Source organism: Budorcas taxicolor, chromosome 18 (assembly GCF_023091745.1).
Source record: "Budorcas taxicolor isolate Tak-1 chromosome 18, Takin1.1, whole genome shotgun sequence".
Taxonomy (NCBI): domain Eukaryota; kingdom Metazoa; phylum Chordata; class Mammalia; order Artiodactyla; family Bovidae; genus Budorcas; species Budorcas taxicolor.
In genome coordinates, this window is record NC_068927.1 from 37,614,563 (window position 1) to 37,635,585 (window position 21,023).

At 45.2% G+C, this 21,023-nt stretch overlaps 1 protein-coding gene across 1 annotated transcript in view; it reads left to right on the forward strand.

Moving 5' to 3' along the window:
• Positions 1 to 21,023, forward strand: part of CDH1 (cadherin 1) — a 70,063-nt gene that overhangs the window by 33,661 nt on the left and 15,379 nt on the right. The window contains exons 3-7 of the mRNA XM_052656171.1: positions 13,387 to 13,610; positions 17,645 to 17,788; positions 17,915 to 18,070; positions 19,029 to 19,173; positions 20,724 to 20,899. Coding sequence (XP_052512131.1) covers positions 13,387 to 13,610; positions 17,645 to 17,788; positions 17,915 to 18,070; positions 19,029 to 19,173; positions 20,724 to 20,899 — 845 coding nt within the window. The remainder of the gene's footprint in view (positions 1 to 13,386; positions 13,611 to 17,644; positions 17,789 to 17,914; positions 18,071 to 19,028; positions 19,174 to 20,723; positions 20,900 to 21,023) is intronic.

Here is a 21,023-nt window from a genome sequence, read left to right on the forward strand (position 1 = left end):
TCTTAAAGTACATTCATAGCAGTGCATCGGGAACTTCTCGTTTGTTTTAGAGCCACATCAGATTTCATTGTAAGAAAATTCCACAGTTTAAACTAAGCCTCCTTTGATGGATGCTTGAGTTCTCTGCCATGTTTTGCTAGTACAAACAATGCCTTAGTGAATAACCTTGTACATACGTCATTCTGCATGTATGCAATTTTCCAACTGTTGATTGGAAAATGGGAAGAAGCCAGGTAGAGAAAGCACTGACTCTTGTAAGAACCGGGACCAGAAAAATAAAGTGTGAGAAGCACTGCTGGGGCAGGTGCCACAGGGCCTTGTGGCAGCAAGTGTATCCTGAGAAGTAGCCCCGGGACCCCGGCTGTGCCCAACACATGCTTTCATGTGGGACCTGTGGCCTGAGGAGTCTTCATATAATTTTCTTCTTTTTGTTGTCTTGCCTACTTGGAAGTCTTGGGGTGAGCTCCCTGGCCTGAGACATTTCTGCTTTTCCCCGGGACTCGGAGGGAAGGGAATGGTTGTGTGGCTTCTTTCCCAGGAGCCTGCGCACGTGGGGGCTGAGCATTCACCTCCAGAGCCAGCTGAGCAGATCAGGCAAATGCTCTTGGAAGCAACGGCCTTTCCCATCAATGCTTATTTGTTCTTGATGAGGAAAAACGATGCTGGCCTCCATTGAAAAAGAGAAAGCCTCCTCTTGTAAGTGCTCTTGGACAAGTGAGCACTTGTTTTGGAGTCATCTGCAAGTGCATGTGATCTGGAGACTCTGTGGGAAATGCCTGACTTGTGCAGCTTTGGCGTCCAGCTGTGCTTGGGGAGTTCTGCTCCAAAAGTCAGACGCAGAGGGCCCAAGCTTTTCCAGCACAGCCCACAGCTGGAAATGGTACAAGCCTCGTATTCATTCTTTGTGTTGGAGAAGAGGTTTCCGGACCTTGTTCATGACTTACTGAATGATTAAAAATCTCGAGCTCCGCGCTGGTGTCAGCATGTTTCCACATCCATTAGTGCTGGGGAAATGCTGCCCCCAGACTGGAAACGTCTATCTGGGTTATATCCATGTACAGAGAGTCAGTCTCTGGTTTTAGCAACCTGCCTTTGTGCCCAGCGTGGGTTTGGACCCATCTCATCTGGCAGTCACCTTCCCCTGGAGCCTCTCTCCTTCAGGGCAGAGCAGTTTTAGCCCAGTGTTTCAACCAGCCTTGGGTGGTCCTGGGTGTGTGACTCTCTCGCGTCATAGACTGACTGGCTCTCTGACCTTGAACAGGTGACTCAAGCCTTTCTGGGCCTCAGGGGCTCATCAGGATGAAGGGGATTAAGAAACCCCACCTGCTTCCTAGCAGTTTGGGAGTCAGTGTTTGTGAAGTGCTCAGCGCAGTGCCCGCACATAATGACTGTCATTATATGGAATATTTACTCTTCTAATTATTATTCATTAAGAATGATTTATGGACTCTTTTCCTTCCCCACTTTTTCATCATTCTGACCTTGTGTTTTTAGATGAATGGGTTTGTGTCTTTTTTGAACCCTGGGACTTGAACTCATGGGGTCCTCCTCAAAGGAAATCCTAGTAATAACTATATTTTTACAGGTTCATTGAGATGTAATTTACATACCATAAAGTTTACCCACTGCATACAGCCAGGTCATATTTGTAAATGTACACAGCTGTGTGGTAGCTGCACAGCCTAGTTTTATTTATTTTTTATTTTTTAATTTTTTTAATCCACATGTTCCAAACTTGCTTTATTAAATGTTTTTAATTGATATAATTGACATAACATTATATTGTTTGCTGTGTAGAACATAATGCTTATATATTTGTGTATATTGATAAATGATCACTAAAGTAAGTCTAGTTATATCCATAACCATATATTAGTTAAGTCGCTCAGTCGTGTCCGACTCTGCGACCACGTGGACTGTAGCCCACAAGGCTCCTCCATCCATGGGATTCTCGAGGCAAGAATCCTGGAGTGGGTTGCCATTTCCTTCTCCAGACACAGCCTAGTTTTAGAATACTCTTGCCTGCATGCGTGCTAAGTTGCCAGTCGTGTCTGACTCTTTGCGACCCATGGACTGCAGCATGCCAGGCTTCCCTGTCCATCACCAACTCCCAGAGCTTGCTCAAACTCGTGTCTATTGAGTCGGTGATGCCAACTCGTCCACATCTGTCGTCCCTTTCTCCTGCCTTCCATCTTTTCCCAGCATCAGGGTCTTTTCCAATGAATCTCTGGTTTCCTGGAATTTCTAGAACCCTGCTCCAGACTAACTGAATCCTATCTCCATGACCGGTAGTCTTTTGTCATTTTCTTTAATTTAGCATGACAACTTTGTTTATGCTATTAAATCTTTTAAAAATATTTATTTATTTGGCCACACTGGGTCTTAGTTGCTGCATGTGAGCCCCTCCCGTTGCAGCATGCAGAATCTCTAGTTGTGATGTGCAACCCCTTAGTTGGCGGCACATGGGATCTGGTTCCGTGGCCAGGGATCGAATCTGGGCTCCCTGCATTGGGAGCGTGGAGTCTTAGCTGCTGGACTGCAAGGGAGGTCCCTATGCTATTGTATTTTGTCCCTTTCTATTGATGAGTAGCTATGCCATATTTTCTCCATCCTAATAACTATATAGTTGGATTTTTTTTAGTGGGGAAATGGGGAGAAAGAAGAAAATGGGGAAAAAAGATGTTTAAAAATATAGTAGTGTTCATACTCTAATTTTAGAAAAACAGGATATCATAGGATGGATATCAGGGTTAAGTAAGCGAATCAGGAGAGGGGTGGACCAGGATCTGAAGGACACATAACAGCGTTTAGACAGCAGCTTCTCTTCGTGGTTGGGTCCATCCATGAGTGCTTTGTGCTTTTGGCTCTCTCTTTTTTTTTTTTCTCCCCTCTCCTTTTTAGTTTTTTGATAATAGTTCTAAGATATAATTCACACATCTCAACATTCTCCCCTTTTAAAGTATAGGAGGATACAATGGCTTTTCCATATATTCACAGAGTTGTGCTACCATAGACAATTATAGTTTGTTTTTTTTTTTTAAAAAAAAAAAACTAAAACCTAAGCAACTGCTTACTCCCTATAGAGTTGCCTGTTTTAGATATTTCATATAAATTGAGCCATACAGTACATGGTCTTGTGTGACTGGCTTCTTTTAGCATAGTGTTTTCAACATTTACCCATGGTGCAGCTTGTAGTAGTAATGACTTAATGAGCAGTAATTAATTAATTACGAACAGAAAGTAATTAATTCCTCTCTTTTTTTATTGCAGAGTGGTTTCTTTTGTGGGGATGGATATACTACCCTTTGTTTATTCTTCAACTGGACATTTGGTTTGTCTCCACTTTTTGGTGCCTCCTCTGTGCTTTGTCACTTTCTTTCCTCTAATATACACAAGTATTGTTTTCGAAATTAAAAACAAAAAACTAAGATTTGGGGAAAAGATAGGTGTGGGTGACAAAGACCTTGATAAGAAGTGACTGAGGAAAGTCAGGTGTGTGCTGGCCTAACAGGTTAACATCCAACAGCCTAGAGTAAACGGAAGGGAGGTCACCAGGTGGGCTCACAGAGAGACCGTAGTGGGGACTGAAGGAGACTCAGGCTGGAGAAGCAGAACAATGCCAGGGTCCCAGCTATAGGTCTTGGGGCCAGCCAGACCTGGATTTGAATCCCAGCTCTGCTGCTCGGTGCCGTGTGACCTTGGGAGAGTCACTTAACGTCTCTGAGCCTTTATCATTAAAACCTGAGCGATAACTGTCCCTCATTGGTTGTTGTGTTATTTCTGCCTTTTGTCTCCCTGGGGAAGCTTTTGTAGGACCATTCTCCACCAAGTGCCTGCTCCAAAGTGCCTGGGGGAAAGGTTTAAAATTCAATATCCTCTAGCCTCAGAGATCAGTTAGCCTGTGGCATAGCCCAAGCCTGGGTATTTTTAAGAAGCATCCTGGGGTAGTCTCTAGGATAGAGCACATGATGCAGAGAGCTGACTCATTGGAAAAGACCCTGATGCTCGGGAAAGACGGAAGGCAGGAGGAGAAGAGGGCGACAGAGGATAAGACTGTTGGATGGCATCAAATCGACTAAACGGATATGAGTTTGAGCAAGCTCTGGGAGATAGTGAAGGACAGAGAAGCCTGGTGTGCTGCAGTCCATGCGGTTGCAAAGAGGTCAGACACTACTGAGCAACTGAATTGATGAGGATAGTCTCTGTGCAGGGCACATTACACTAGACCCCAGATGGAGATGAGGTTGGGGTATTTTGGTCAAAGTGCTTTATTTCATAAGTGGGCAGCCAAGAGCTGGAGACCCCTTCCTGGCGCATGGGGACCAAGGAGCCAGTCCCCCAGCCCAGGAATGCCAGCCGCCCCTTCCCCTGAGGAGTCAGCAGAAGGTGAAGGGAGAAGGGCGCTCCCTGGCCTCTGGGAGCCCAACAGAAAGGAAAAGTGGGCAGATTGTGTGGTGTGGGTGGAAATCTTTTCTTTCTAATCAATAAGCAAACAGTTCCTGGCGATGCCCAACCTGGCCACAGGAATGTTTCCTGGGTTGCAGCCAGTGGGATTAATCAATTAGCACCTCTATTCAGGCAGGCGGGTTGGGTGTTTGTGTATTAACTGGCAGCCAGAAGCTTGATAATAAAACTCCTATTTAAGTGTGTAAGCCAGAGGGCTTCTCTTGGATGAAACCAAACCAGTTTCCCTCCTCCCTGTGACAGCAAAGAGGTCCCTGTGCACTTCTGCAGTGGGCAGGCGGCCAGCTCCTTCTTAAACAGTGGGGTTCACCTGCCTCCCCTTTTAAAACCTTTGCAGTTAGTGTCCACCCTGGAAACTGAAGCCAAGGCCTTGGTCTCAGACTTGAGCAGAGAAGCAAGCCCCGCTTCTCCAGCTGAGACACCAGAACCCCTCCCCCCATCTAGGCAGGAAGATGGTGATTGAACAGGGTGAGGTTTTTATCAATGGGTTCGTTTTTGAACTGTCCAGGACAGGCCCAGAAAGGCAAAGGATTTCAAACTGAATTCTTTTCTGGCCCTGATCTCGAGGCCAGGTGGTCTGGGGAGGCCCTCTGGTCCTTCTAAACTGGAGGGACAGGAGCCAACGCCCCTCCCAGGCCTGTGTGGGACCCACGTGCTAGTGTTACTCTCATTCCACTACGTGAGCCCTGGGAAGGCAGGGATCACTACCTGGGTCTTCAGTCCTGGAACAGGGCCCAGTGAGAGTGGGTATGCTGTGCTGAGCAGGCCACCTACTGCCCCTTGCTATGTGGCTCAGTCCCTTGGTCTGGCACGCAGCCAGAAGTGGGGCCATCTCTTCAAATGCTCCCCCTCCTATTTTTCCCTAAATTATTTTATTATTCCTGTTGTTGTGTATGTGTTAGCCTCTCAGTTGTGTCCAACTCTTTGCGACCCCATGAACTGTAGCCCACCAGGTTCCTCTGTCCATGGAATTCCCCAGTTAAGAATACTGGAGTAGGTTGCCATTTCCTTCTCCAGGGGATCTTCCTGACCCAGGGATCAAACCCGGGTCTCCTGCATTGTAGGGAGATTCTTTACTGTTTGAGCCACCAAGGAAGATTATTCATGTTCTTGTATCCATACAGTGGAATATTGTGTGTGTGTTAATTGTTATTTAGTTTATTTTTTGGCCACGCCTTTGTGGCATGTGGGATCTTAGTTCCCTGACCAGGGATCAGCCCATGCCCTCTTCAGTGGACACACGAAATCTTACCCACTGGACCGCCAGGGAAGTCCCTCAAATGCTTCTTTTTGAGCCTTCCCTAAATGCATTTTAATTGTCCCTTCCAGCCCTGCTGCTGCAAAGAAGCTTGGAACCCCCTTACCTATTTGTTTTTCTCTATTAACACTTTTCATTCTATTTGTTAATTATCTCTTCCCCACTGGAATGAAAGCCCCATGAGGACAGGATGCGTGCTTTGTTCACTGCTGTATTTCCCAGGCCTTAGAATGATGCTTGGCAACAAGTAAAGGCTCTGTAAATATTTGTTGAAGAAAGAATCCTTGAAGCAATCCCTTGAAGGAAATGAAGCTGCCTCCTTCTACAGAAAGGGGAAAGTGACTTGTCTACCGTAGCACCTAAAAAAGCAAAGCTGGGGTTTGACCCTACTGTGGTTGACCCTGTTCACACAAATGTAAAACCATAAAAGTATTTGCACTGGCTTGTACCCAACTGTGGAAGTGCTGTCTGTGACATTTTTCACTGTGCTGATTGTGATCAGCATCCATGGTGTTTGCTGTCTGAGAATGTTCTGTGTTAGTCCAAGCAGAAACACAATCTGGGAGCAAACATGCTTTGCTGGAGCGACCCAGGCGGCATGAGTGTAACCTTAAAACAAAGGTGGAGGGCTTCCCTGGTGGTCCAGTGGTTAAGAATCCACCTGCCAATGCAGAGCACACGGGTTCAATCCCTGGTCTGGGAAGATCCCCCATGCCACAGAGCAACTAAACCCACGTGCCGGAAGTACTGAGCCTGTGCTCTAGAGCCTGGGAGCCACAGCTACTGAAGGCCTATGCCGCAACTCCAAGAGCTCGCGCTTTCTGCCACAGGAGGAGCCACCACAGTGAGAAGCCCACACACCTCAACTGGAGAGTAGTCTCCACTCACCGCAGCTAGAGAAAGCCCACCAGCAGCCACGAAGACCTAGCACAGCCAAAAATAAAGGAATAAATACATACACATTTAAAAAAGGGGGGATCCAGGGTGGTGATCACCCCTTTATCCTGTGGGCGCATCATCACAGGGCTCTGGGATAACTTGCCCTTCCACCGCATCCTCACCATTTTCTCTGCACACTGTTGCCCCCTCCACCCCAGTCTGTTTGGATGGAAACAGACAGGAGGAGACTTTGTTGCTTGCCTCCTTCCCGAGCGGTGCCCATTGTTGACACCTGTTTTTAGGGTGTGAGTTAAATGAAGACAGACACCACGTATAATTTGTTCTGGGCAACAACACGCTGGGAGGCCAGGAGAAAGAACTCAATAAGCTTCATGAAAATAAACTTCCCTTGAAGATCCCGAACACCACAGATCTAGCACAGTCAAACAAATAAGTATTAAAAATAAAATTTCCCATCCCCGGGATCCCACGGGAGCTGCCTGTGGACAAGGGTGATTTGCTGGGCTGCCGGCGCCCCAGCCGAGAACGCCCTGGGGGAGCACAATGTGCAGGCTCTTGTGGACACACCTGTGAGTTGTGCTTGTGCAACGTGATATTCCAGGCTGCTTATCTTAACCAGAAAAAATGTCTGGGAGTTAAGTTGGCTGATCAAAGGAACTCCTACTTATTTCAACTTATGCAACACAGTGACCTAAGGCAGAACATTCTTGAATCTTTAAAACTCCCTCCTTTGCTTGTCTGGTTGTCCTTACGTTTTCCTGAGGCCCTGGCACTGGATTTCCAAGGTGTTACTTTCATCTTTCATTCGAGGAGAGACGGGGTGAGTGTGTGTGTCTTGTGGAGATAGGGACAGGGAACCTTGGCTATTTTTATTCTGGTTCCCCTCCACCTGTCCCATTCTGTCTTGTGAAATCACTTCCCTGTGGCCATTCAGCTAGCAACCAGTCTCACAAATGGCTCATCAAAGGAGGAGGCAGGCTGCCTGGTGGTTAAGTCCTGGTGAGGCGTCAGACCACAGGCCCTGCCACTTCATAGCTAGGCAGCTTGGCCAAGTCTCCTCACTGAGACTTCTGAGCCCACTTCCTCATTTAGAAGCTGGGGCTGCTGGACTCTACCCACCGAGGCTGCTATGGCTAGTCAGGCTGTTAGGTGGTGTTACTGCCCGTAATTCTCAGTAACAAGTGGGCACACATAACTGGAGGTTTATCGGGGCTAAAATGATAGTCTTCCTGGTACAACTTGAATCTCAACATTGCCCGAGTGTGGACAAACTGGAGGCCTCATCATCCTTTCTCTCCCATTTTTCAAACATTGAATTACGTTTTCTACTGAGCACGGGTGCCTATTAAACCTGGAATGGCTAGTAATTTCTTGAACACCCACCAAAGGAAGACATTCCAGTTACCTAGTCCATCAAAGAAAATGGAACCTAGAAAGGAACTTTCTAGGTGGTGGTACCCATGGAGATTTAGGGCTTTGTGGTTGGAGTTGGAAACACTGTGGCTCTCTAGTGAAGTGAAGGCCTACCCAGCCAGGCGGTACATGTCTGTCTCCCAGGGTTCCGTTCGTCCATCAAGTAAGACTTCTTGTTCCTTATCTTGAGTATTTAAGTTAAAAACCGAGACCCTTGGTTTGGGTGTGCACAATGGCAATGTGGCCCCCAGGATCTCCAAGAGCCTCAGAAGGCTTATGATCTTGCCCTTGAGGTCACGAGTAAAATTTTCTCATCTGATGCTTTGTTCCAGTGGTCGCTGAAATAAATGCATTGTTCTTTGGTGTTAGCCATGGAAAATGCCTCTTGCGGAGAGGGAGACCTCCCAGAAGGCATCTCTTTGTGTGTGTTGTGGGGAAAACCCCACTTGCAGATAGTTGCTTCTGAGAGATCGGGTGATCCCACTCCTTACCAAATAACTATGGGTAGCTGAATCTGATGGCAGGCCCGGTCCTTACATCTCCCTAAAATATATGGAGGCTTTGGAGAGTGTCTTGTTCCTACCCACTCACATTCCAGTTGGGCGGGGGTGAGAGAAGAAACGGGAGCCTTCAGGCAGGACTGTTTGTGGCACGACACAATTCCAAGCAAAGAATGTTGCCGCCCTAGGACTACAAAGCTTTTCATAGACTTGGGTTTCATTTGTATTTGGACTTCAGGCATCTCTTCCGGGGGTCCTCAGATTAAGCTACTACTTCTGCCAAATACGCAAGAAAATGGGGCACTTGCAGGATGAATGACAATTTACAGGGGTCACAGTGTGCTGAAGATGCTTTTTAGAATATACACACATATATATTTTATCTGTTTGGCTGCTCGGCTGCACCAGGTCTTAGTTGTGGGATCTTTCGTTGCAGCATGCAAATTCTTGGTTGGAAGCACAGAGTCTTTAGCCACTGGACGATGAGGGAAATCCCTAAAGGTACTTGTTACCTCACTCTTCTCTTTGTCATTTTAAAAAGTGACTCACTGTAATTGTAACATACCATACAATACAAAAATGTTTCACAAAATTACGCTTCTAAAAACTGCCTCCAACTGTTCCTCTTTTAACCTTCCCTCCACCTCCACCTCCACTCAAATTACTGTCAACCTCCTGCTGTGTAGAATTCCAGCTGCTCTGGAATGTCTTTTTTCTTTTTCTTGCCCCCCTCACCCCAAGAAGTATTCCATCCCTATTTTGTAAATGGGAAGAGTAGTGAAGAACACTCACTCTGGGATCAGGCAGCCTGGCCCCTCCTCCCACCAGCCTTTAATTCAGGGCATAGAAAATGGGACTGGTGATGCCTGCACCACAAGATGGCCTGGGGTGGGGGATTCAATCAGAAAACTGGACGTAAGGAGCACAGGACAAGAGTCTGACTTGTAGAGAGACAGAGTGGTCAGGAGCGTGAACTCTCAGACATACCTAAGTCCCAGTCTGGGCTCTGCCACTTAGTAACGCCTCAGTTTCCCCGTCTATAAAAAGGGGACGCTGATGACAGCAACTTCACAGAGTTCTGGGATTAGATGAGTTAGTATTTGTGAAGTGCTTAGAATAGAACCTGACACATAATGTTCTCACATGTTTAGATGTTAAGAAAATAGTGAATAAAAGGTAGTTGAAGCTGTTGAATCTAGTTTTTGATGGTGGTGATGGTGTTATTGTGGAAAGATCTTCCCATTTAGAGATGGCCAGTGGGTTCTTGGCTCTTGTCATTAGGATCTAGTTTTGAAACCAAGTGACCAAATGACTGATTTAGGAAAGGACAACATGCTGATTTAATACTTAGTTCTTTGCTGTCTTTTTTATTTAACTTTTTACTTTAGAAATGTTCAAGTAGGACTTCCCTGGCAGTCCAGTGGTTGAGACTCTTCCACTGCAAGGGGCGAGAGTTCAATCCCTGGTCAGGGAACTAAGACGTGCCATGCAGTGCAGACAGAAAAAAACAACAAAACTTTTTTTTTTTTTTTTTTAAAGAAATGTTCAAATATACCCAATCCTCATATACGGATCTTCTGGTTTCTACGGTTTGCCAGTCTTGTTTCCCCCTACATGCTGGTGTTAGTGTTCCCTGTGGCTCTGAGACACTGTCCAGCCCTTGCCAGGGTTGAAGCCAGCTTCCCAGAGCCTTCTCAGAACTGGAGATCCCCTCAGTCTTTTCTGTAATTTCTGGCTAATCAGCCCAGAGGCTCAGGTTGCGCAGAAAGATAATGGGCCTTAATGAGCACCTGGAAATTCAGGTTGGGCCTGCCTGCGGTGCATACACTACTTCTGTCACTTCTCTCGAAGGGCAGGGCTTAGCCACCATTAAGACAAGATGCCCCACAGCAGGTTAAGAGCCTTGCATTAAGTTATTTGCAAAACCATTTTCATTTTTTCAGGCTGCCACGCTTGGCAAGTCCAATCATGCTCGTCCCAGCTCTCACTGCCCAGGTCTGGGCTGGCTGGGGAACAGAATTCGGTGTGGAAAATGAGGGCGGCTCTTGTTCCCTGATTATATGGCAAGCCCCCCAAACACAGCCCAGTGGCCCCATCGTTTCTGCTGGGGTGTGGTTGGGAGAATGTTGTGATCACATTCACTGTCTTATTTAATCTCACAAAACCCTGAAGAGGTGGGCTCAGTCAGTGGTGGTATCCTTCAGGTGCCAGTAGAAAAAACTGAAGCCCAGAGAGGTTAAGCATTTTGTGTCGGGTCACTCTGCAAGAACATGGCAGAATCTGGGTTTATATAATCATTCCAGTCACAGACTCTGAGGCTCTTCTTGTCAACCTCTTCCTGTCATTTTTAAAAATCCTTGCTATGCTCACCCCTCCCCAACCCCTTCAAATTTGGGAAATCAGTTGTAGAACCAGACTAAAAGGTGAGAGTAGGCATGTAGCATGGTTTTGATTTTTTTTTTTTTTTAAACAAACTGGCAAAGGAGGGTTCAGGGAGTGATTGAGACTAGGTTACTCATATTAAGGGCCATCCCAACTCTTCTGTTCACTAGTTATAGGGATCAAACAAATGTCTTAACCTCTGTGAGCCTCAGTTTCTTCATCTACAAAATGGGAGTAATCATGGTGCTTATCCTCCTGCCCCCTAACAAGGTCTTATTTTCTCTAGCAAGGGTGGGGCTGTTGGTGTCAGAGAAGTTGTCAATGGTGGCCCCTAGTGGAACAAATGAAAACTGCAGCCCAGACACCATAACCGACTTGAGGGCTTTCTGGCAGAGAGACCTGATCCATGTCCATGTAGAAGTGTCTATGCTGTGCTTAGTTTAGCCATGTAAAATAGGCAAAAGAACAGAACTATTTTTTAATAAAAGATATCTTGGAAAAACTAAAAATTGCACTGGAGGAATGAGAGATAATTATTTGAAAGGGAGAACAGATAATTTGAGTTTCCCAGAAGGAATTTTCATCGACTCTTCCTTCTGCCTGGAAGGCTCTTGAGCCAAGATTTCTATAAGGCTGACTCCTTATAGGTCTCAGCTCAAACACCTACAACTTCAGAGAGGCCAGCTTTCACATCCAGTAAAAGTTATACACTCCGCATACTTCATCACTCTTTTTTCCCCCGTCACTCTTATTTTATCCTCTTTTTAAATTCATTTATGTCTAGAATTTGTCATTACCTGAGATTCAGTTTTGTTATGTGTCCATCTCTTTCACAATTTAGTATAAGCTCAATGGAAGCAGGTGCCTTGCCTGTCTATTCACAATTTTGTCTTTATTGTCCAGCACAATGTCTGACAAATTATTTGATGGAAACTTGTTAGATGAGTCCTTTGGGACTCTGATGTTTAATGCAGACACTTTTCACCACAGCTTCTCCAGCATTGGGTATTAATACTTTTTAAGTTTTAATACTTTAATGACTGTAAAGTTTTAAGCAGCCTTGTCTCTAAGCCACTGATCCTAAGTTCCCTCATCCAAGTAGTCCTCTCTGTCTTTTGCATTTCTCTCACTGCACTGTATGATCAGGTTGAAGATTTTCCTGTGAAATCTTCACTGTCTCCCCTGAGAGTGATGAGATTCTCCACTGGGTGGTCTCAGATTGCAGGCAGGCTTTACTTCTCAATGCCTCAGAAAATAAGCATATAATGAGTTCTAAATGCATATCTGCCGTTATCAATGTCTTTTGTGGAATACTGAATAAATGAGGTGTCTAGTATGTACCAGGCACTGTTCTGTGTATCTTAAAACAACCTTAAGAAGTAGTTGTTGTCAAATACCTTCATTCTGCAGATGGGTAAACTGGAGCACCGACAGATTCAGTGATGTGCCCAAGGTCTCAGAGCTAATAAGCCGAGCTGGGACTTGAGCCCTACCCTTGACAGTAAATAAGACCATGTTTGAAGAGTGAGCACTATGATTATCCTCGTTTTGAAGATGAAGAAAAGAAAGTCACTCGGTCGTGTCTGACTCTTTGCAACCCCTTGGACTGTAGTCTGCCAGGTTCCTCTGTCCATGGAATTCTCCAGGTCAGAATACTTGAGTGGTTAGCTGTTCCCTTCTCCAAGGGATCTTCCCAACCCAGGAATCAAACCCAGGTGTCCCGCATTGTAGGTGCATTCTTTACCAGCTGAGCCGCAGGGAAGCCTGATGAAGAGGCTGAGGTTAAAAAATTTTCCCAAGCCCTTACTCTTAACCATTATGTCCTGCTGGCTTCCTTTCATTATCTGCCACTGTTTATTGAAATGTAAACTGTTTGCTTATTTATCTATTTATTTTTAATTTTGGTTGCATGGGCTCTTTGTTGAGGCATGCGGGCTCAGTAGCTGTGGGCTTAGTTACCCTGCGGCATGTGGGATTTTTGTTTCCCAACCAGGGATTGAACCTGCATCCCCCGCACTGGAAGTCAGATTGTTTAACCATTGGTCTGCCGGGGAAGTCCCTACACTTTATTTAAATGTCATTAATTCATAGTATCTCACTGTACCTCAGTCTTTAACTTTTGGACTCAATAGGTATTCTGTCTCAGTTATTTTTCACATAATCAGGAGTCATCTGAAGGAGAGGCCCTTTTTTGTTACTGAAAAGGAGAAGCTGCTTTCTAGGCAGGTTATCATTCTCAGTCTCCAAGTGGATGAGAAAAGAGTTACCACAGTTAAATCGCCCTGGGCTTGTGAAGATGGCACCTGCTACTTTGTCATCTTTGCCGTTTGTCACCAGACTCTGGTTTGTTTTCCTTGTGCCTGTTTTGTGTGAGTTAGACTTTCAGTGGGTGAATGAAGTTCAGTCTCTAGAAAAGGAATGCTGTTTCATCTCCCCAGGTTTCTAATCACTGTCATTTATGCCCTGCAGTGAGTTTTGAAGGATGTGCTGGCCTACCAAGGACAGTCTATGTTTCTGACGACACCCGATTCAAAGTGCACACAGATGGCCTGGTTACAGTCAAACGGCCTGTACACCTTCATCGTCCAGAGCTAAGTTTTCTTGTCCATGCCTGGGACTCCACCCACAGGAAGCTCTCCACCAAAGTGACACTGACGGTATCAGCGCACCACCATCACCACCACCGTCATCATGTAAGTCGGAGTGTTTCTTGGAAGTTCGCTATTATTTTAGTCTGCTGCTTAATTTACATTTGGAGCTGGATAATTTCTGTGGGGATTATGGGGATGTCCTCTGCGCTCTGTGAGGTTTAGCAGCATCCCTGGTCTTAACTGCTAGAAACTAGTAACACTGCCAGCTGTGACAATCAAAATTGCCTCCAGACACTGCCAATGTCCCCTGGGGGTAGAGGGATGGGATGCAAAATAGCTGCATCCCAACTGAACTAATTCTTGCTGTTGATTTGTTGTTGTTGTTGTTGCTAGGCTGATGGCAAGATACACTACCTTATTTCTGCAGATAGTGTAGAATAAGGGTAAGGGCATGGATTCTGTCTGGGATTGAGTACCAGCCCTTCCGCTAGGGAGTTACTTCTTTTTAATTATTTATTTATTGACTGTGCCAGGTCTTAACTGTGGCACTTGAGATGTTTAGTTGTATGCAGCATGGGAACTCTTAGTTGCAGCATGTGAAATCTAGTCTCCTGACCTGGGCCCCCTGCATTGGGAACACAGAGTCTTAGCCACTGGACCACTGGGAAGTGCCATGGGGGAGTTATTTAATCTGTCTGTGCTTGAATTTATCTGTAAAATGGAGATGATACTGACTATATAAATTAATACTTGTAAGATGCTGAAACTATGGAAGGCATATATCAAGTAGTCAGTCATTTTTAACTTTTCTGCTCATTCTCTACCTGGAGGAAGAATTTACACAAAGTCAGTTTTCTGGTCATTTTGCTCTTCATGTCTCTAGTGGGGAGGGTCTTGGCAAAGAAGGGGAGGAATCACTATGAATCTTTGGCCTGATTGGATCGCACTCTCCACGAGCTCCTTCCCCACTGAATTTGCAATGCCTGGCCCTTGGGAGTGGCACATACCAGGAGCCCGGAGTGGGGTGGATTGGCCACAGAGAAAAGGATATAAGTCTGCCCAGGTTCTTGGCAAGAATGTTTCTGAAATTGTTACCCAAAGCCAGATGCCTTTGCCAGTTTCTAAACTGCTCCCATGGTGCTTCCTATTGAACGTCTCTCTAGGGGGCTATTGTAGTTGTATCCTGGGAGTGTGGAAGTGTTGTAAGTGCCAAGGTCATTCAGGCTGGCTCTAGTTTTTCTCCCTGAAGACTGCTGAGATTCTAGGAATTTAATACTCCTGGGAGATCTTTTTTTTTCCTCTCTGGTGTAATTGGACAGGCCAGAAAAATGGGGAACTTAGTAGAAATGAAGTAACATAGCTTCCTGACTCAAGTCTCCAACTGATGCCATCATTCATGTTAGTCCTATCTGGTAAGTTCATGCTAGATAGTGGTGCATGGAGGCCTCTTGTGAGCCAAAGATGGAAACGAAGTTGGTCTTTCAACTTTACTTCTCCACCTTTGCCATCTGCCTTCATGATTAGGTTCAAATACATATTATAGAAAAGCACACATTGCAGTGGTTTATGTGAAACGGTATTTGCCTTTCAAGTTTAGGCAATTCAGTTGTAACTTGTGACCATTATTGAGACTCTTGCAGTCATCAGGAGGCTAGGTTCTTTCTTTCTTTTTTATTCTGTCAACCTTAGCACATATATGGCTTCTGTCCTCAATGATACTGCATGGTCCAAGATGGCTGCTGGAGCTCCAGTCATCACATCTTTCCTCTGGACAGTAGGAAGTTGAATGGGATGAAGCCCCAAAATGTATCACTTAGTTGTCCACGTTTTAAAGAAGGCTTTGTGGCATTTTGAAGCAGTAGTTCCTCTTACACCTCGTTAGTCAGAACTTGGCTTCGTGGTCACACCTAGCAACAGATGTAGTGTAGGAAATGTAGTTTTACTTGGGTGCATTGTTGGATTATATCTATAATCTCAAGAGAAAGCGTGGGAGAAAGACAGGGAAAGAAATTTTGTTTTTAAAAAAGAACAGATATTGAGTGAAAGTGAAAATCTCTCAGTTGTGTCTGACTTTTTGTGACCCTATGGACTGTAACCTGCCAGACTCCTCTGTCCATGGAATTCTTCAGGCAAGAATACTGGAGTGGGTAGCCATTACCTTCTCTAGGGGATCTTCCCAACCCAGGCATCGAACCCAAGTCCCCCACATTGCAGATGGATTCTTTACCATCTGAGCCACCAGGGAAGCCTGGATCGTAAGGTGGCAAGTCTGCCACAACTGGTTTGAGGTTGACTTTGGTTTGTCTCTAGTTCAAAGCACTCCTGTGGTGCCGGGTGACCCTACATTGGAAGGGGTGATAATCTTACCTCTCTTTTCATTCATATAAGAATAGATCCTATATATTTATATCAAAACATCACATGGTATACCTTAAATAGAAACAATTTTTTATTTTGTCAGTTATACCTCAAGAAAGCTGGGGGAAGACTATAAATAGATCTAACTTTCCAGTTCTTTCTCTTAGGTTGGATAAGTTTTCTGGTCTGGTATCCTTTTTCCTTGAGGGATGGATCCTATGTTCAGTTTGTTTATGCTTAAGCATGATTCCCTTTAATTTCACACATGATGGGAGTTCTCTGGTGGCCTAGTCGTTAGGATTCTGGGTTGGCAAGATCCCAGGTTCAATCATTGGTCATGGAACTAAGATCCTGCAAGCTGCATGACACAGCTAAATAAATGAATAAATATCTTTAAAAAAAAAAAAAAACAGTAATTTCACACATAAAGATATTAATGTTATGTTTTGCCAGCATAGTGTTCATCATTATTTATTATCATTCTCTGGAAATGTTCTGTAATCTTGATGTCAGCAAAGTATGCACTTTGCCTTCCTCTTCAGTATGGCAAATGAATTTGCATTCATACATCAAGGTCTATTTGTTCACCATGGCTGTGCAAGATGGTCATTTTTAGGCTTAAGATACAGTATCGAGAATCAGTTTAATATTTGTTCCTGTGTTCAGGTCATACCTCAAATTCCATTTCATTGAAACTATAACTCTGTTTTCTAACCAGTCCAACCATCATCGTTGTTAGCATTTGTCGAGCACTTACTGTTTCGAGCACTATTCTTTTTTTTTCTTTTGCTGCACTAGTCATGTTTCATGTCTGTCCTGTGCATTTTGAATCACATTTTTAAAGGTAAGAAATAAGGTTTGGCACACACGTCATAGAGAGGCATCAGTGACAGTATGGGAGATGGCAGATGGAATTGTCCTCTGGAACCTTTGCTGTATTACCGCCATCACTTTAACACTTAAACAATTCGGAAGATCTTTCCTTTCATCTTCAGCTATCTCATTTCGCTGTGTGTGCATAAAGCTATCTTTATCGCACATGGAAACCGTTCAATATGAGTCTCAAAGGGCATTTTTGGTTCCCATCCCAACAACTTCTGTTAGAGCAAATGGCAACCAAACCAACAGAATAACACAGTGAGATTAAGGGATTAGTATTGATCACAAAGTAATCCTTAGCATCAGTTCCTAAAACTTAATCTGTAGGCTAACTCCACTTTGGAGACCTATATCCCTAGGAAAAATATAAGAGAAAATATTTAAAACACTGGGATATCAAATTGTTGCATAAGCTCTGATATTAAGTCATTGGGGGCAGAATGTCCTTTAAAAATGACAAGTGTTGGGACTTCTCCGGTGGTCCAGAGGTTAAGACTCTGTGCTTCCACTGCAGAGGGTGAGGGTTTAATTCCTGGTCAGGGAACTAAGATCCTGCATGCTATGCAGCCAAAAAAAAAAAAAGAACAACCCCAAAACAACACGGGTGTGAGATGTGGACGTGATATAATTCGTAAAATCACGTCAAACCCTCAAACCCGGAAATCTTGTGTGCATGACTGCCTGAACTCTGGACACCAAGAAAGATCCAAAGAGGAAACCAGCTTGGTGATATGGTAAAGGGTTCACTGGGTTTTGTTTTGGCTGTTTCTTTTTTACTAAATGGAAACCATGTCCTTCTCTCAGAAGCCTGGAGATTCTTCTTGGGTAGTTTGAACTGTTCAGCCTGTATCATCTCACCTAAATGATCCCGTTTTGTTCCTCACCTTCTTTCCTTTTAGGACTCTCTCTCTGGAACCCAGACGGAAGTGCTCACATTTCCTGGCTCCCACCATGGTCTCCGGAGACAGAAGAGAGACTGGGTCATTCCTCCCATCAGCTGCCCAGAAAATGAGAAAGGCCCATTTCCTAAGTCGCTGGTCCAGGTACAGAAGGAAGTTCCCTATTTCTCTGGGAGGGAATTTGGCTGAGAAGGACCTAGGAGAGAAAGGGGAAACAACCAGTGTCAGGATCCTTTCTTGCTCATTCATCTCTCTCTGCTTTGTCTCCAGATCAAATCTAACAAGGAGAAAGAAACCCAAGTTTTCTACAGCATCACTGGCCAAGGAGCTGACACACCCCCTGTCGGTGTTTTTATTATTGAAAGAGAAACAGGATGGTTAAAAGTGACACAGCCTCTGGATAGAGAACACATTGCCAAGTACATTGTGAGTGTCTCTTAGAAGCTTGTTAACGATGGGGTTACATGTTTCCAAAATATTTTGGTCAATTCATGTTGATCGTAGATCAGATGCTCTGGACATTTGAAGAGCTTGACTCGTCTAGACCTGTCGATAAGGTGAAATGACAGGAGAACCTGGGAAAAACTAGGGGCTCTTTTTGTTAGGAATAAAGTTGGAGAGAGTCTCGAGGTATCAGACATGATCTTAGACCCAAGATGTCAACCTATTCTTTGGATTAAAAGTCCCTGACATAAAGGCAGACGGGCTTCCTTGCTGGCTCAGTGGTAAAGAAACTGCCTGCCGGTGCAGGAGACATAGGTTCAGTCTCTGGGTCAGGAAGATCCCCTGGTGGCGGAAATGACTGCCCACTCCAGTATTCTTGTCTGGGAAATCCCATGGATAGAGGAACCTGGCAGACTACAGTCCATGGGGTTGCAAAGAGTCAGACACAACTTAGCTACTAAACAACAATGATGACACAAAGGCAGAGGATGGTGATGATGTTAGAGAACAAAAATCATTTCTGGGCCTTGAGAGCAGTGTGAGCTCAGGGAAGTTGGGAGGTAATGCCTTGATGCCAAATGCAGAAAGGTCTTGGGGAAACCCTAGACTCAAGTGTCCAGAGTAGATCTGACCCTGCTTGGAGTAAGTCAGAGAGTCTCAGGTTTCCACCTTTATCTCCTAGCCCTGGTCCTCAGCCCCCATGTGGGCAATGGGGCCTTTGACCTGGTGGGTGTGTTCTCCAGCCCATGGTCTTCCCATGTCGTGGTCATAACCAGTGCCATGACCTCACTGAAGCAGCAGCATGTGTGTGGGATAAGCTCTGTGCTGGGGAGTCCTTACTTGAGTGGAAGGGAGTGGGGCCCAGTGGAGCCCACGCTGCTCTGGTCGGACCCCTTCTCCCATGTCCTCTTCCCGAGTAACCCTCACTTGGCTCTTGCAGCTCTTCTCTCATGCTGTGTCTTCCAATGGACAAGCCATTGAAGAGCCTATGGAGATCGTGATCACGGTGACCGATCAGAATGACAACAAGCCCCAGTTCACCCAGGAGGTCTTCAAGGGGTCTGTCCTGGAAGGCGCTCTTCCAGGTATGTCCAGCCACGAGGAGCTCAACACCCACCGAGACAATTTAGATTCTTTGGACCACCCCCCTTCCCCAAGTGTTGGGGCTGGCATTTGGGGTCAGGCCTTTCATAGGCGCAGAACTTTTTTGGAAGATAGTGTGTGTGTGTAAAATATCCTCCTGACAGAAACATGTAGAAAATGTTCAAGCGCAGTTTAAGGAAGGAGCAATTTGGACTTCCCTGGTGGTCCAGTGGCTAAGACTCCATACTCCAGAGATCCCACATGCCACAGCTAAGACTTGGGGCAGCCAAATAAATAAACAAATACACAGCAGTTTTAAAATAGCCGTCCCTGATTAAGAAATAGATCCTTGGGGACTTCCCTGGTGGTCCAGCGGTTTAGACTCCACACTTCCAATGCAGGGAGTGTGAGTTCAAACCTTGGTTGGGGAACTAAAGATTCCCCATGCTGCACAGCCAAGAAAAGTTAACAGATCTTGTTAAGAGTTTACGGCCCCTGTACAGTCCCTTCCTGATCACATTTTTCTCTCTGTCCCCTAAAGGCAGCCACTACCCTGACCTTTATGGGCTTCCCTTGTGACTCAGCTGGTAAAGAATCCGCCTGCAACGCGGGAGACCTGTGTTGGGAAGATCCCTTGGAGAAGGGAAAGGCTACCCACTCTAGTATTCTGGCCTGGAGAAGTCCATAGACTGTACAGTCCATGGGGTCACAAAGAGTCAGACATAACTGAGCAACTTTCACTCTGACTTTTGTGATAATCATTCCCTTACTTTCATTCATCTTTTCTGATGTGTGTACTTAACGCTGGGTAACATCTTGTTGGTTTTGCTTACTTTTCTACATGGTGACAAACAGTTTTCTAAGGTGGTTGAACCAATTTACACTCCTACCAGCAATATACCTCATGGAATTGTAAGACTTCTTTTTGGCCAGTCTGTTGAGTATATGATTATATCTCAGTGTAAGGTAAAATGGCATTTCTATGATTATTAATGGAATAAAGAAGCATCATATGTTTGCTGACCATTTGGGTTTCTTTACAACTTAAACGTTCAAGTCTTTTGCCCTTTTTTTTTTCTCTTGGGCTTTTTGTCTTTCATCTATTGGTTCTCTCCTTCTCCCCACCCTCTGCCACCCCTCCCTGCCCCACTGTTTGGTTTTGGGACTTTTACTTCCCCAACCAGAGATTCAACCTAGGCCCTTGGCAGTGAGAGCACACAGTCCTAACCACTGGACAACTAGAGAATTCCCTGCCTATTGATTCTTAAAGAGTTATTTGTCACGAATGTTATCAATATTTCCTTCCACCTTGAAGGCAGTGATCTCAGATGACCATTCTCTCAGGTGGAAATGTGGCTAAGAAGTGAATTGTGGCAATTTCTGGGGTTTTTCCTCTCTTATGCACTATTCATTTAGTGTATGAGACAGAGCAAAAATGTTTCAGTTGAACCAGGTGGGTTCTGGGAACACCATTCATTCATTTGGTAGAATGCTTTCTTCCTCCACTAGCACTTTGGTCAGAATTTTGGAAATGAATCTTCTTTGCTTCCAGGAACCTCTGTGATGCAGGTCACGGCCACAGATATAGATGACGACGTAAACACCCACAATGCTGCCATCGGTTACAAAATCCTAGCCCAAGAGCCCATGCTGCCGCACAACAAAATGTTCACCATCAACAAGGAAACAGGCGTCATCAGTGTGCTCACCACCGGGCTGGACCGTGAGGTCAGGGGTCAGGAGGATCCAGAGGGTGTGGAGGGCAAATACACGTTAACTCCATTTCCTGGATGATGCAAAACTCTGCCGAGGCTGGTCACCATTTAGCATGGTGATGGTCTGAACTTTGCAT